This window comes from Prionailurus bengalensis, chromosome B2 (assembly GCF_016509475.1).
Source record: "Prionailurus bengalensis isolate Pbe53 chromosome B2, Fcat_Pben_1.1_paternal_pri, whole genome shotgun sequence".
Lineage (NCBI taxonomy): Eukaryota > Metazoa > Chordata > Mammalia > Carnivora > Felidae > Prionailurus > Prionailurus bengalensis.
Window position 1 is genome coordinate 36,097,344 of NC_057349.1, and position 13,612 is coordinate 36,110,955.

At 36.6% G+C, this 13,612-nt stretch overlaps 1 protein-coding gene across 5 annotated transcripts in view; it reads left to right on the top strand.

Annotated features, from left to right (window-relative positions):
• ZFAND3 (zinc finger AN1-type containing 3) overlaps positions 1-13,612 on the top strand; it is a 327,707-nt gene that overhangs the window by 247,250 nt on the left and 66,845 nt on the right. For all 5 annotated transcript variants that reach the window (XM_043591297.1, XM_043591295.1, XM_043591298.1 and 2 more), the window contains one exon: positions 537-719. In XM_043591297.1, coding sequence (XP_043447232.1) covers positions 537-719 — 183 coding nt within the window. The remainder of the gene's footprint in view (positions 1-536; positions 720-13,612) is intronic.

Sequence of the window (13,612 nt, forward strand, 5' to 3'; positions counted from 1 at the left end):
TATCTATTTATTATTTTAGAGAGCAAGCTTGAGCTGAGGAGAGGGGCAGAGGGTGAGAGGGAGAGAATTTTAAGCAGGCCCTAGGCTCAGCACAGAGCTGACACGGGGCTCAATCCCACAACACTGGGATTTTGACCTGAGTTGAAATCAAGAGTTGGACGTTCAACCTACTGAGCCACCCAGGTGCCCCTGAGTAACTTTTCTTTATTTATTTTTCCCTTCTACTGATTACTCCTAAAATTTTAATTTGTATTTGGCTTTGTAAACTCTTACATTAAAATTGGTATGTCTACCATTTTTCTGAACAATACATAGACCTTGGAAAGCTTTAACTCCAGTTATCCTCTGTCAGTGAAGGGTTTATATGGTATATGTTTTTGATCCGTTTTTTTACTTCCGTTTTTTTTTATCACCAAGTGTATTATTGCTGCTGTGTCATTTAATTTTTATTTTTGTACTAACTTTTATTGTCTTCTAATTCCCAAGGAGATTGTGAACTCCTTAATTAAGCTGGTTATATCACTCTTTTTCTTCAGATTTTCAAAAGAAACAACCAGACGATGATTCTGCTCCAAGTACCAGTAACAGCCAATCAGATTTGTTTTCTGAAGAGACCACCAGTGACAACAACAATACCTCGATAACCACGCCAACTCTTAGTCCCAGCCAGCAGCCGCTTCCGACAGAACTGAATGTAACTTCACCAAGTAAAGAGGAGTGTAAGTGCCCAGATCCTGTGAAGTGGTAGAGAAAGCAGCCCAAGAATCATATCATGAGCTTCTTGGTAATGCCTTGTCTAGAAAACAAGGTAGCAGCTTTTCTAATTCAAGATAAAGTTTTGACATGTAGGCCCAACTCAACAAGTTAAGAGAATATGTCTTAGCTGTTCTATAGAGCTTAAGGTCTTTTTTAAAAGATAGTCTTCTATGTTAACTGTCAAGTACGAAGTTTCGAACCAGTCTAGGGTAGTGGTTCTCAATCCTGGCTGCAAAACAGAACCCACTAGAGATTTAAAAAAAAAAAAAAAAAGACAAAAACAATTTTAGTCTTCAGCCCCATTCCCTGAGTCTAATTTTATTGACCTAGAGGGAGGCCCAGGGATCTGTTTTTTTTTGTGTGTGTGTGTTTTTGGTTTTTTTTTTTTGTTTTTTTTTGTTTTGTTTTGTTTTGTTTTTTTGCTTTGTTTTGTTTTTAACTTTGCAGAGGATCCTAATGTGTGCTAATTGATAAGAACCACTGGTCTAGAGAACTTCTAATTTAGGAACCTTGGATCGAAAACTTAACCTATGTCACTAACTAGGCCTTGAATGTTTCTAGGCAATTAACTGAGATAGTAACTTCATAGAACATAGGATATTTGAAGAGAGTAGGAAGTGGTTTCTGTTCTTCTATAAGTCCTCAATGGTAGAATACTATTGTTATATATGTGATATGGAAGTCCATTGTCCACTTAAATTTTTAAATGCTTTAACCATCTTCTTTAGGACACAACCTATAACCATATGTGTTGAAAATTTTAGGCACATTTTGACATAGCAGTTTTTGCCTTTTAAAAGCTTTAATAACAGGTTGAAGTTTGCTGTTTCAGAGTTAATGAGCATATAGAAATCCTTGGAATATGGTAGGTTAGAGTGTTCTGTCTAACTTTGGAAAGATAAGCAGAGAACAAATGATCATAAGCCAGTGTACTAGGTAAAATTGAGAATATAATAGTAAGGAAGACCATTGTCTGTGTCTTCAGAGAATTTACTTATTAGAGGAAATTAAATATATTTGTTATAATATATCAGTGGTTCTCAACCAGGAGTAATTTTGCCACCCACCCCCTGCCACCACTGCAGCTGAACATCCTACACTGCACAGGACAGCTCTCCACAGCAAGGAGTTATCCAGCCTGACATGTCAGTAATGCCAGTGTTGATAAACGATGATACTTGGTTTTATGTGCCCATTTTAATGATTCTTATGTATTAAAGACCGTGACTCTTGAAGAAGGGTTTTGGTTTACTGGAGAAAGTGGTCTTGAAATAGACACAGATGGTGAAAAGACATTCTAGACAGAGTAGAATGAGCTGTGCAGAAAAGCTACATAGGGTTTTATACTGGCAAGTGACCCCTAGGACAAGGTTGGAAAGGTAGATGATGGTCAAGTCATAAATGCCCAGCTAAGCTATTTGGGTGTTAGATGATAGTCATGTTTTTGAGCAAAGAAAGTGATATTATTACAGTTCTTTTGGAGAAGTAACCCTGAAAATGGGAAGGGTTATACTAGAATAGTATTGCAGAGAAAGAATTTTTTAAATATTGTAACTTATTGAATAGAGGCCCAGGGGAAGGTGTAGAAATCATTTAAGAGGAGGGAAGAAGAAAACATTAAAATAGTAGTAGTAATGTTAAGGCAATGAGTTTTATTTTGTTATTAAAAATCTATTTGTGTCATGTACTTATTGAGAAACACTGATAAAAGGTATGACCCCTTGTCTCAGAAAAATACACACTATCCAATTTTGAATAAAAATTTTTTAAGCTCATTGTAGCCTTTAGGTGAAGAATTCCTTGTCTAAGGGAAAGATTGGAGCTGGCCAGGATCTTACCTGATTGGATTCATACATACCAGGATTAGACCACAAAAAACAGCTTGAGCAGCCAAGCTGTGTGCAAGAGGAAGATAATAATAGCTATCATTTATTGAGCACTTTATGTGCAAGATAGTGTTCTGTATGTTTTGCATATTTTCCCTCTTATTCTTCATGATAATCCAGTACAGTAGATACTATCATTATCCCTATCCTGCAGATAAGGAAATAGGTACAAAGAGGTCAGGTAATTTGCCTGTGGTCACAAACAACTAGATACTAGAACCAGGATTCAAATTTAGACATTTGGCTTCAGAATCCATGCTTTTGATTAGTTAATTCACAATGGGGAACATAATTACCACAGAGAATAGAAATTTTCGTGTTGGCAAGATCAGCACTTTGTCTCTCTATAATTAAGGTATGTGGAAACTCAAATTATAACCAAAAGTTACTTTGTTAATTCATCATGAAAAATCCTGTAACAGAGATTGGAAATAAAAATTTATACATACGACTAAAACATTTTCTCTGGAGGCAGACCTTTCTGGAAAGCCAACCAAACAAGGATTTAATATAGCAAATGGCAAAGTATGGCCTCAATAAGTGGAATTAAAATGAAGTGAATTTTTAATTGAGTCCAGCAGATTGTGAGGTACACTCTAACTACATACAGGGAAGGTGTTGCATTCAATGCAAGATTACATCTTTATACCCTTTTCTCCTTTCTCTGCCTGGGCTTACACCCACCCTGAGCTCTGGAGCCCCTAGGACACAACACTTCCTGTGTTTCCATAACTTGCAATTCTGGTCCATTGTACACTGCCATGTTTTTTCTTTTGATAAATAAATACCTTCCATCTGAGTAAAGATGTCTAGTTCTACTAGCTTCAGATCCATTCTCTCTGATGACATTACTGTTTTGAACCATTTTGTGTTTGAGTTAAACTCTCTGAAACAAATCTCATTTCCTAACTCTTATGAGGCTCATTGTTGTAGTTCTCAGGTTTTTACAGATATGAGGAGTTGAGGTTTGCTAATCTGAGATATGATGATGACTTTCATGTTCAAGTGGGCAGTTTGAGTTGGAGCTCAGGAGAAGGGGAAGTCAGAGTGAGCTTCAAACACTTGGGAGATGATAGTTGAAGCCTTAATGATTAAATGAGATTGGCAAAGATGAGAGCAATTAAAAGCAGTGAGAATAGAACCTTGAGAGTGAAATCAAGACAGAGTAGGAAACTGAAGAAGTCAGAGAAGAGGAGAATGATAATTGGTAAGGTCACAGAAGCCAAGGAACAAATTTCAACTTATGATGTGGTCTTTCATAATAATAGTGAAAATATGGCTTAGTCAGTTAAGCGTCAGACTCTTGATTTGGGCTCAGGTCATGGTCTACAGTTCGTGGAATTGAGCCCCACATGGGGCTCATGGTCTATAGTTCGTGGGATTGAGCCCCACATGTAGCCTACTTGAGATGGTTTCTCTCTCTCCCTCTCTCTGCCCCGCCCCTCTGTTTGCACATGTGCACTCTCTCTAAATAAACTTAAAAAATAATGAAAATGTAAGGTCACATTTATGAAGTGTCTGCTATATTCTAAGCACTCTTCTAAGCTCTTTACATGTAGTAATATTTTTCACAGGATCTTGTGAGGTAGGTGCTTTTATTATTCTTCTATTTACAGACGAGGAAGGTAAAGAATAGAGAGGTTCAGTAACTTCAGTCCAAAGTTACAGAGCTTCTGCTTCTCAATATAGTTTATGTTCCAGCCCACTAATTTGTCTCCAAAGCAAGTGTTTGCAAGCATCCACAATAGCTTATTGCCTCATCATTGTTAAAATGCTGTAGAGAGTGTCAGCTGACCAGAGACACTTGGATTTGATGGTCTTGAGACTGATTACCTAAGTATAAGCTATTTAATAATCTTTTTCAGTGGCTTGTATATTCATTTAGCAATCTTTGCTGAGAACCTACTATATGTGAGGTACTAGGTTAAGTGCTGGCTACAGAAATGAGTAAGGTTAGGTCTCTATCCCCCAAGGAGGTCACCTTTTCAAATATATATGCTTCTCCCTGAGATTCTGGCTTATTCTCCCAAATGGGTTCAGAAGAATTTGGGGTGTAAGGGAGGCAGCAGCATGAACAGTGGTCCTAAGCAGGTTATTTGTAAAAGCTTTCTTAGGTGGGTGTTGCTACCTCAATGAGATTGAAAACTATGTGTGCCTGGTTTGTGGATGGGGGATATAGGGATGAAGAAACTAAGGAAGTTTGTTAAAGTGTTAGGGTAGATGCATTGTAAGTCAGCATGAGATAATTATGGTGGTTGCCAAGTAGCAGTGAAGACCCAGGTGAGAGTAGACAGCCTGGTCGATAGGCACTTTAGAGATTTCTGCAGCTATGCTGTACTGTAGAAGCAGGGTGGAGGAAGCAGAGGAAGGGGATTACTTCTGTTGATCTTTTAGCAACCTCAAGGGACCAGAATTTCATCTGTTGGCCCTTCGTAGCTTCTCTTATATAGAGGTAAAGAGATGTGGGGTGTGGGAGTTGCTGGGAAATGGGTTTGTGTTGCAGATCCGAGTACTACATACTTTGTTAACTATACAGTAATTGTGGGTCTACTGTTACTATGTAGAACTGGAAGTGTAGTGCATTCTTCAGGACTTGTGGAAAGTTTTTATTTGTCTGTAATAATCAAGAGAATGGGTATTATTTCTATCTGCTTTTTTACTTCCCACTGTGAAATGAATATAGGACAAGAAATGAAATATATGTGGTGAGAGTCTGGGTGCATTAGTGCTGTTCTAAAAAGACTGCAGATAGGGTAAGAACTACTGACAAGCATGTAAAGCAAAGAAGCAGGGCAGATTTTTATCCAGAAGAATTTCTTAAAACCTGACTGAATGTCAAATAACACAGATATCCAAAAGCTCCAGACAAAGTTTGTGTTTTTTGTCTGAACACTCACATACCTCTTCCTCTCCCTTTGTTGTGTGACTACAGAACAGTCTGTGGAACTTTTAACCCATTAGAAACTTGTTTAAAAAAGCAGTGTAAACAAAACTCAAAGAGTGACCAAAGGACTTGTCACAGTATTTAAATGCTATAACAGTGGTAACAGCTAGCTCTGGACTCCTCAAATACCAGGCACTATTCCAAATACTTTATCTGCAGTAACCTACTTTATCTTCATAATTACCCTGTATGGTAGAGATTGTTACCATATCTGTTTCACAGGTGTGGAGGTCGAGGCACAGGATGATGGTTCAGTATCTTACCCAAGATCACAGTAGCCTGATTCTGGCATCACACCATAACTTCCTGCCTCTGTGGTGATTTATGGTATAAAGGACATTGCGTGCAAATGTAAACTACAGAGGAAGGAATGTTGCATAAACATTTAACAAGAACAAAATAACCTTTCTTCTGCTTTTGCTACTTATTCGCTGTTTTCCCAATTTCCAGGGTTTTCATAGAGGAGATGAAGTGTGATTTGTACTTCTGTTTCTTGACCCAACTTTTTTTTTTTTTAATGTTTATTTTGAGAGAGAATGGGAGCAAGAGAGAGGGGGAAGGGTAGAGAGAGAGAGAGAGAGAGAGAGAGAGAGAGAGAGGAAGAGAGAATCCCAAGCAGGTTCTACACTGTCAGCACAGAGCCGTAGGCAGGACCTAATCTCACAAACTGTGAGATCATGACCTGAGCCAAGATCAGGAGTTGGATGTTCAACCAGCTGAGCCACCCAGGTGCCCCTTGACCCAGCTTTTAAAGGGAGAAAGGATAATGTCAGGTTGTAGATAGAAAACACCGGAACCAGTTGTTTTATTTTTAAATGAGGGGCATATTGACTGGTCACCTTAAGTCAGGGTCTTATCAGATAGGGCTTAAAAGATGAAAAAATGTCCTTTTCTTTCTCTGTCTTATAAATCAGCTTTCTTGTTATCCTGAGCATGTCACAGGTAGACATGTTTAGGAAACTTCTGATGTGCGTACCTACCTAGGTTTTGGGTTTTGTTTTTTTTTTCCCAGGCCCACTACATACTGGATAGAAATAGAGGTGCTGGAGGAGATTTGGCTGGTCTGTTTCTTTCAAGGCAGGAGAGGAAGAGAACTGATACTCAAACAGTTGAAATCCATACCTAGGAAAGAGTGATGGCAAGAAATGGGCTTGTTTTCAAATATTCTGACATTCTTTTTTTTTTTTTAATTTTTTTTTTTTAACGTTTATTATTTTTGAGACAGAGAGAGACAGAGCATGAACAGGGGAGGGTCACAGAGAGAGGGAGACACAGAATCTGAAACAGGCTCCAGGCTCTGAGCCGTCAGCACAGAGCCCGACGCGGGGCTCGAACCCACGGACCATGAGATCATGACCTTAGCCGAAGTCGGACGCTTAACCGACTGAGCCACCCAGGCGCCCCACAAATATTCTGACATTCTAATCCAGCAGTTAGAGAGTGCCCACCTCATACAGAATACTTTTCCTAAGCTCTGTAGAGGCACATACTAAGAAATAAACAGCAGCCACCACATATATAAAACTATTGTTTATAAGAGGAATTGGCAAAATATGGCCCATGGGCCACATCTAGACTATCACATGTTTCTGTGTGGCCTGTAATGATTTTAGATGATTGAAAAAAGTCAAAAGAACAATATTTTGTGACATGTAAAATTTATATGAAATTTAAATTTCAGTGTTGATAAAGTTTTATTGGAATATGACATGCTCATTCATTTATGTATTATGTCTATGACTACTTCTGCACTACAATGGCAGAATTGGGTAGTTGCTACAAAGACCCAGTGATTCTTTACAGAAAAAGTTTGCTAACCCCTGTTTAGCAGAGCACTTTAACAAATATTATTTTCCTGGGATCTTTCTGACCGTGTGCAACGTAGGCAGGGCAGCTATTCTTCCTATTATTCTACAGCTGAGAAAAAGGTTTGCATGCTAATTTGCCTTGAGTCACATGACAGGACTAGCACTCAGCTCTGGGCCTTTTTCATCTATAATACTCCAGATTTTTCATATTCTTCTCTACTGCATCCACCCAAGAGATGCTTTTGTTATAGCCAAAAGAAAATATACAGAAAAAGTGAGAACCATACTAACTGGAATGTTAATGAAGATTGTTAATGATTAAAGCTTCATTTCCAAGTGCTGGCTGGATTTTCTTTTAATTATGACAGTGATTCCCAAAATAGAAATTTGAGAACATTCTTTATCTGTGGTTAAATTAATGTCCCCTGAAAAATGAATATCACAGCCACCAAGTAGCTAGACTGTTTGTTTTTACCAATTAAATTTCTAATAATCTTTCAGCGAAACTAGTTTTCCCTTTTTTGGACTATGCCTACTTCAGAAAACCAGATCGATATTGGGCAAAACAGGCTGGCTTATTCTAGTAGAACATTTAGAAAATATTACCTATTAAAAAAATACTTTATGACTTCCTGCTGGGCTGGTTTTAAGTGAAATACGGTGGGGAGATTTATTCACAGTTCTTTCTGTATGTGTCTTTCTCTTCCCTTTTCTCTAATGAAGCTCGAAGCATCAGGCCGTTTATCAGAGATAATTATACAACAGATGGAGCTTTTCTGATATATAATAGTCTCAAAGTGGAAGATTCTTTCCCATAATGAAGAATGCCCAAACTTTAAATGTCTCTTTTGATTTTAATTTAAAGGTATTTTTTTTTCAGTCCATTTATTTATCCTGGAGCTGATTCTCTAAAGCATTCTGCTTTTATTATGGCTATGTACTAAAAAGATTGATACTTTGCAGTACAGTATGATAATGTACAGTTATATGATGTATCAAATTGAATGGCTGTAATTTACCAGGAATCAATGTATGGAATCATTAAATTAATCCCTGTCAAAAAGCAGAAGGACTTGAGCAGTTTAGCAGTGTTTTCTTACTGAAATTATTTCTATTCCGTAATGTTATCTGGGTTGAAACTTGTTGAGGCACTTTATAGGATCATGTGACCTTCAACAAGTAGTCAAAATAAAGACCAAATTAAAGCAAAACAATGATTTTTAAATTACTCATTTGATGGCTTTTTTTTTCTTAAAAGATTTGTAAATCCTATTTTTTAAGTACACAAGTAAAGCAATAACATACACAATACACAATAAACATACAGGTTTATATAGAATAGAAGGTGAAAATACTTTTTTTATATCTCCACCCCCAAGCCCCGCTAAATTCCCATTTTTTCCAGAGATAACCATTGTTTATTCATTTTGGGTTATACATTCTTTTTCAAGTTATATGTATTTTGGCATACATAAAGATTTTCTTCATTTTTTTTTTTCAACGTTTATTTATTTTTGGGACAGAGAGAGACAGAGCATGAACGGGGGAGGGGCAGAGAGAGAGGGAGACACAGAATGGGAAACAGGCTCCAGGCACTGAGCCATCAGCCCAGAGCCTGACGCGGGGCTCGAACTCATGGACCGCGAGATCGTGACCTGGCTGAAGTCGGACGCTTAACCGACTGCGCCACCCAGGCGCCCCAAGATTTTCTTCATTTTTAAAAACTTTTTTTTTAAGAGAGAGAACATGCAGTTAGGGGAGAGGAGCAGATGGAGGGAGAAAGGGGAAGGGAAGGAGGGAGGGAGGGGGCAGAGAGAGAAGGAGAGAGAGAGAGAGAGAGAGAGAGAGAGAGAGAGAGAGAATATCTTAAACAGGCTCTATGCTCAGCACAGAGCCCAACGTTCAAACCCAGGACCCTGAGATCATGACCTGAGCCAAAATCAAGAGTTGGACGCTCAACCTACTGAGCCACCCAGGTTCCCCAATTTTCTTCATTTTTATTCAAATGAGTGCATATTCCATTTATTGTTTATAACTTGTTCTTCCATTTAACAATATATTTTAGAGATCTTGTCAGATCAATACATAAAGATCTGCCTACTTCTTTTTAAGCTGTTGCATAGTATTTCATATTTTTATTATCTTCTCTTTTTTTGAGACTTTCTAACATTTCTCTATAAGCCATGTGAAGTAGACATTTTTGTACATGACTAATGGTGCATGTGTCATTTTTCCATGATGAATACATGAAGGAGGAACCAAGGAATCAGAATATGTATATATATATTTTAACTTTTGATATACATGGCCCAAATTAATTTCCAAAATGACATTATCAAATATACCCCTAAGAATGGTATTTGAGAGTGTTTCCCGTACTTTTACCATTGTTAGGTGTTCTGGGGGGAGGAGACAGTAGGCAAAAGAATAGCTCATTTTAATTTGAATTCCCCTGACATCTCCTGATACTGAGATTGAGCACTGCTGCACATTTGTTAACTGTTCATGCCTCCAGTGATTTGCCTATCTCTATTCTTTGCTTATTTATTTTTTTTATTAACTCTTTTCCTTACTGATTTGTAGGAACTCATAAGTCTTTGTTATGTATCTTGCAAATGTTTTCTTCTAGTATGTCACTTGGCTTTTAATTTTGATTTGGGTGTCTGAAATTTTAGTTGAAAATTTACAGGTTTTTTAAAGTTAAGTCTGTTGGTCTTTTGTCTTCTAGGGTTGTGTCTTTCTTAGAAGGCTTTCTTTGCTACAGGGTTATAAAAATATTTTTTAATGTATTTTAATACTTTTATAATTTATCTTTTTCTATATTTAGCTCTTGAATCCATCTGGAATTCATTTTGTATATGATAGGAGTATAAGGATTTACCTTTATAATTTTTCTGAATGGAGAACCAGTGATCTCAAAACCATTTATTAAATAGGCCTGGTTTGTAATTCCATTAATATTATATAAACACAGATCTGTTTTTAGGCTCTTTTATTTTATTCCAGTTGTCTACTTGTATATTCCTAAAACTGGAATATATCTTTGTGGTATGTAATGATGTCTGGTAGAGCTAGTCCCCTTTAGTTTATTTTTTTTTTCTAAATTATATTAGCTATTCTTTTGTATTTTCTTGATGAGTTTATAGTCAGCTTGTCAAGCTGTATTAACAATTACAGTGTGATTCTGATTAGGATTATATGGAATACGTAGATTTATTTGGAAATAATTGACATTTTAATACACTATTGGGCCTTCTCATAGGAATATTGTTTGTCTTCATTTATTCAAATCTTATATATTTTTGAGTAAACGCCTATCATTTCTTCTTGTAAATCTTAAACATTTATTACAAGATTTTCTCCCTTCCAGCTTTATATATTTTTCTTTTTCTCATTTCTAACTCTAATAGGACTACTTCTAGTAGCATTTCACGGTTTAGTATTTGTGGTGGGGTTTTTGTTTTTGTTTTTGTAGCTATTATTTATCAGTTGAAGGAAATTCTTTTATTTATAGCTTGCTCACTTTTTATTTTTAAGTCAGAGAGGAGTGTTGAATTTTATAAAATACCTTTGGTGGGGGCATCTTTGGAGATGATCAAATGGATTTCTCTTTTAATATGTAATCTCTTAATTTAATGGATTTCCAGCATTAAACTATCTTTGCATTCCCTGAATTAAACTCTACTAGTTCTTTCAGTATACTGCTGGGTTCAAAATGCTAATTTTATTTTAAATTTTACACCTTTTTAACAAGTGAGTTAATTTTATGTATATGTGTATTTATATTATTGTGGGCATGCTATTCCTGTCTAGTTCTGGCATCAGTTACATTAATCTCATAGAAAGCTGTTCATCTTTTCCTGTGCTCTAAGCAGGTTTTTGTATTATGTTCTCACATTATGTAACGTGTCTATTCTTTGAAAGCTGGAAAAACTTATTCATAAAGCTGATTGGCCTGATATCTGATATTGGACTTTACATATTTTCTACCTTATTTAAAGTCAATTTTGATATTAAAAACATCCATTTCATCTATTCTTCTAAATTTCTTGGAATGCATAACTTTCATTTATTAACTTTACTTTTTAATATTTTTTAAATGTTTGTTTAATTTTGAGGCTGGGGAGGGGAAGAGAGAGGGGAGGGGGATAGAGGATCCGAAGCGGGCTCTGTGCTGACAGCAGTGAGCCCAAAGCAAGGCTTGAACTCATGAACCTTGAGATCATGACCTGAGCCAAAGTCAGATACTTAACTGACTGAGCCACCCAGGCACCACTCATTTATTAGCTTTAGAGTATATATTATACCAAGTACACAAACTAAGTCTTATTCTTAATTTCACTGATGTTGGTTATATTACCTAATTTCTTTGTTTATGATCTTCTAGTTAATGGAGAGATGTTAAAGGTCTGGAAAGTTGTCACTGCCACCATTGTGTTTTTACAGCATTATAGCCATATCTTCTACTCTTATCCTAGTCCTTAAGTTTGTCACAAGAACCTCCCATTGATATCATGTTACACAAGAAAGGAAATTCTTTAGTTGGCTTATCATCATCTGGTCATTTAGATTCTTAATTCTGTATCAGGCATCCTCCACTGTAATCTGGACGCTCATTGATTGTATCTGACCAGGCTACCCATTTCAGCAGTGATGTTCAGCTCTGAACCATGCTAGACCCTTGGTGTCCTCAGCAGATGCCCTGGCACTTGTCTTAACCGTTTTTATTTGTGCTCGTGGAAGCCGTCTCAAAACCATTTTATCAACACTAATTGCTTCCTCCAAGGAATTCCTCCACTTCCTACCTGTAACATCTAATTGCATATTGTTTTGGTTATCTTTTTGACAAAATAATGTCATCTCCTTGTACCAACTTAGAGGGTAAGTCCAGAATTAGTGAAGACTTTATTATATGTTGCTTTGCTTTTCCCCAGAGCACCCAGCATAGTGCTTGGCAAGGCAGTACTTAGTAAATGTTTACTAATTTAAATACTTAGAAAAGTTTTCTAATTCTTAACTTTTGGAAAACTCATGTGTTTTGGCACATTAAAGAGAAGTGTGTTATTGCCTGAACCTGATTTGAAACAGCTATTTAATGTTCTTTTATTATTTTCTGTGACTGTGCCGTTCAGTAACCCCAAGATGAAGCACCTCGAAAAGGCAGTTTCCCTACCAAATTTTGAAATTTGGTTGCCTTGTTGTAGTGACAGTTAATTTCTTTTATCCACCAGAGATTTGGAATAATGGAAGACTGTCTTTTTTTTTTTTTAAACTATGCAAATAGCCACTTGCTTGTGAAGTAACAGTTTTTGCTTATAAGTATTTCTTTTATCACTTCAATTTCCCCCTTTAGGATTCCCCTTTGCCATACAGAAAACTAGCAGGTTTTAAATACTCATTTTTCAGGCTCCCTTAAGAAGTCTACAAATCTGAAAGGTTTATTTCCCATAAAGATTTCCTCAGGCACCTATGAGATTATACAGTTACTGATATTCAGACTAGGTTTTGAAGCAACATTATCACTGCCCCCCTCTTTGCAAATGCAGATTTTTGTTTTATGTTCTTATTAAGTGAAGTATTCTGTACTTTGCTGTGAAAGTAAAGGTCACAGTGAACAATTACATTTCACACAGCTTTAGCCCTTTGCAATTGTCATATTTTTATTTTGCGTTGATACAAGTAATGGGTGACAGTGTCAATTTGAAACTAAATCTAAGTTTTATTATGACAGAAGCGTTTGGCTGAAAAAATCGTATTTTAATAGGGCTATCTATTTGGATGTGTTAAAAGTGGTTATTTTAACTTTATATTTTAATTGTGTTTGTGAACTTCTCTCTTAAAATTCAAAGCTGCCAGTGCCAAAAAGTGACTACATATATACTTTATGTTTTATATTCACGTGGTCTGTAATTTCATAAACCATTTCACTTTTTGATCTGTCAAAAGGACAATTTTTTGGTTTAATAGAAACAGGATGCCATCTTTGTGAGGAAGTTTTTAAATTTCAAAATATCAGTATAAACACTTCTCTACATAATTCAAATTGTGGCTCTGTTTTTGCAAAGAGAGGTCCCATTGGTAAGACCTGCTAGCGTTTGCTTCTGTAGAACAAGGAGGTTGGACGCAGGTACCTTACAACCAATGTCACTGTGAACACATTGACAGCAGTGTGCAGCTACCTATAGGAGAGGTTCACCAAAGGCCAAGGAAGAAGGCAC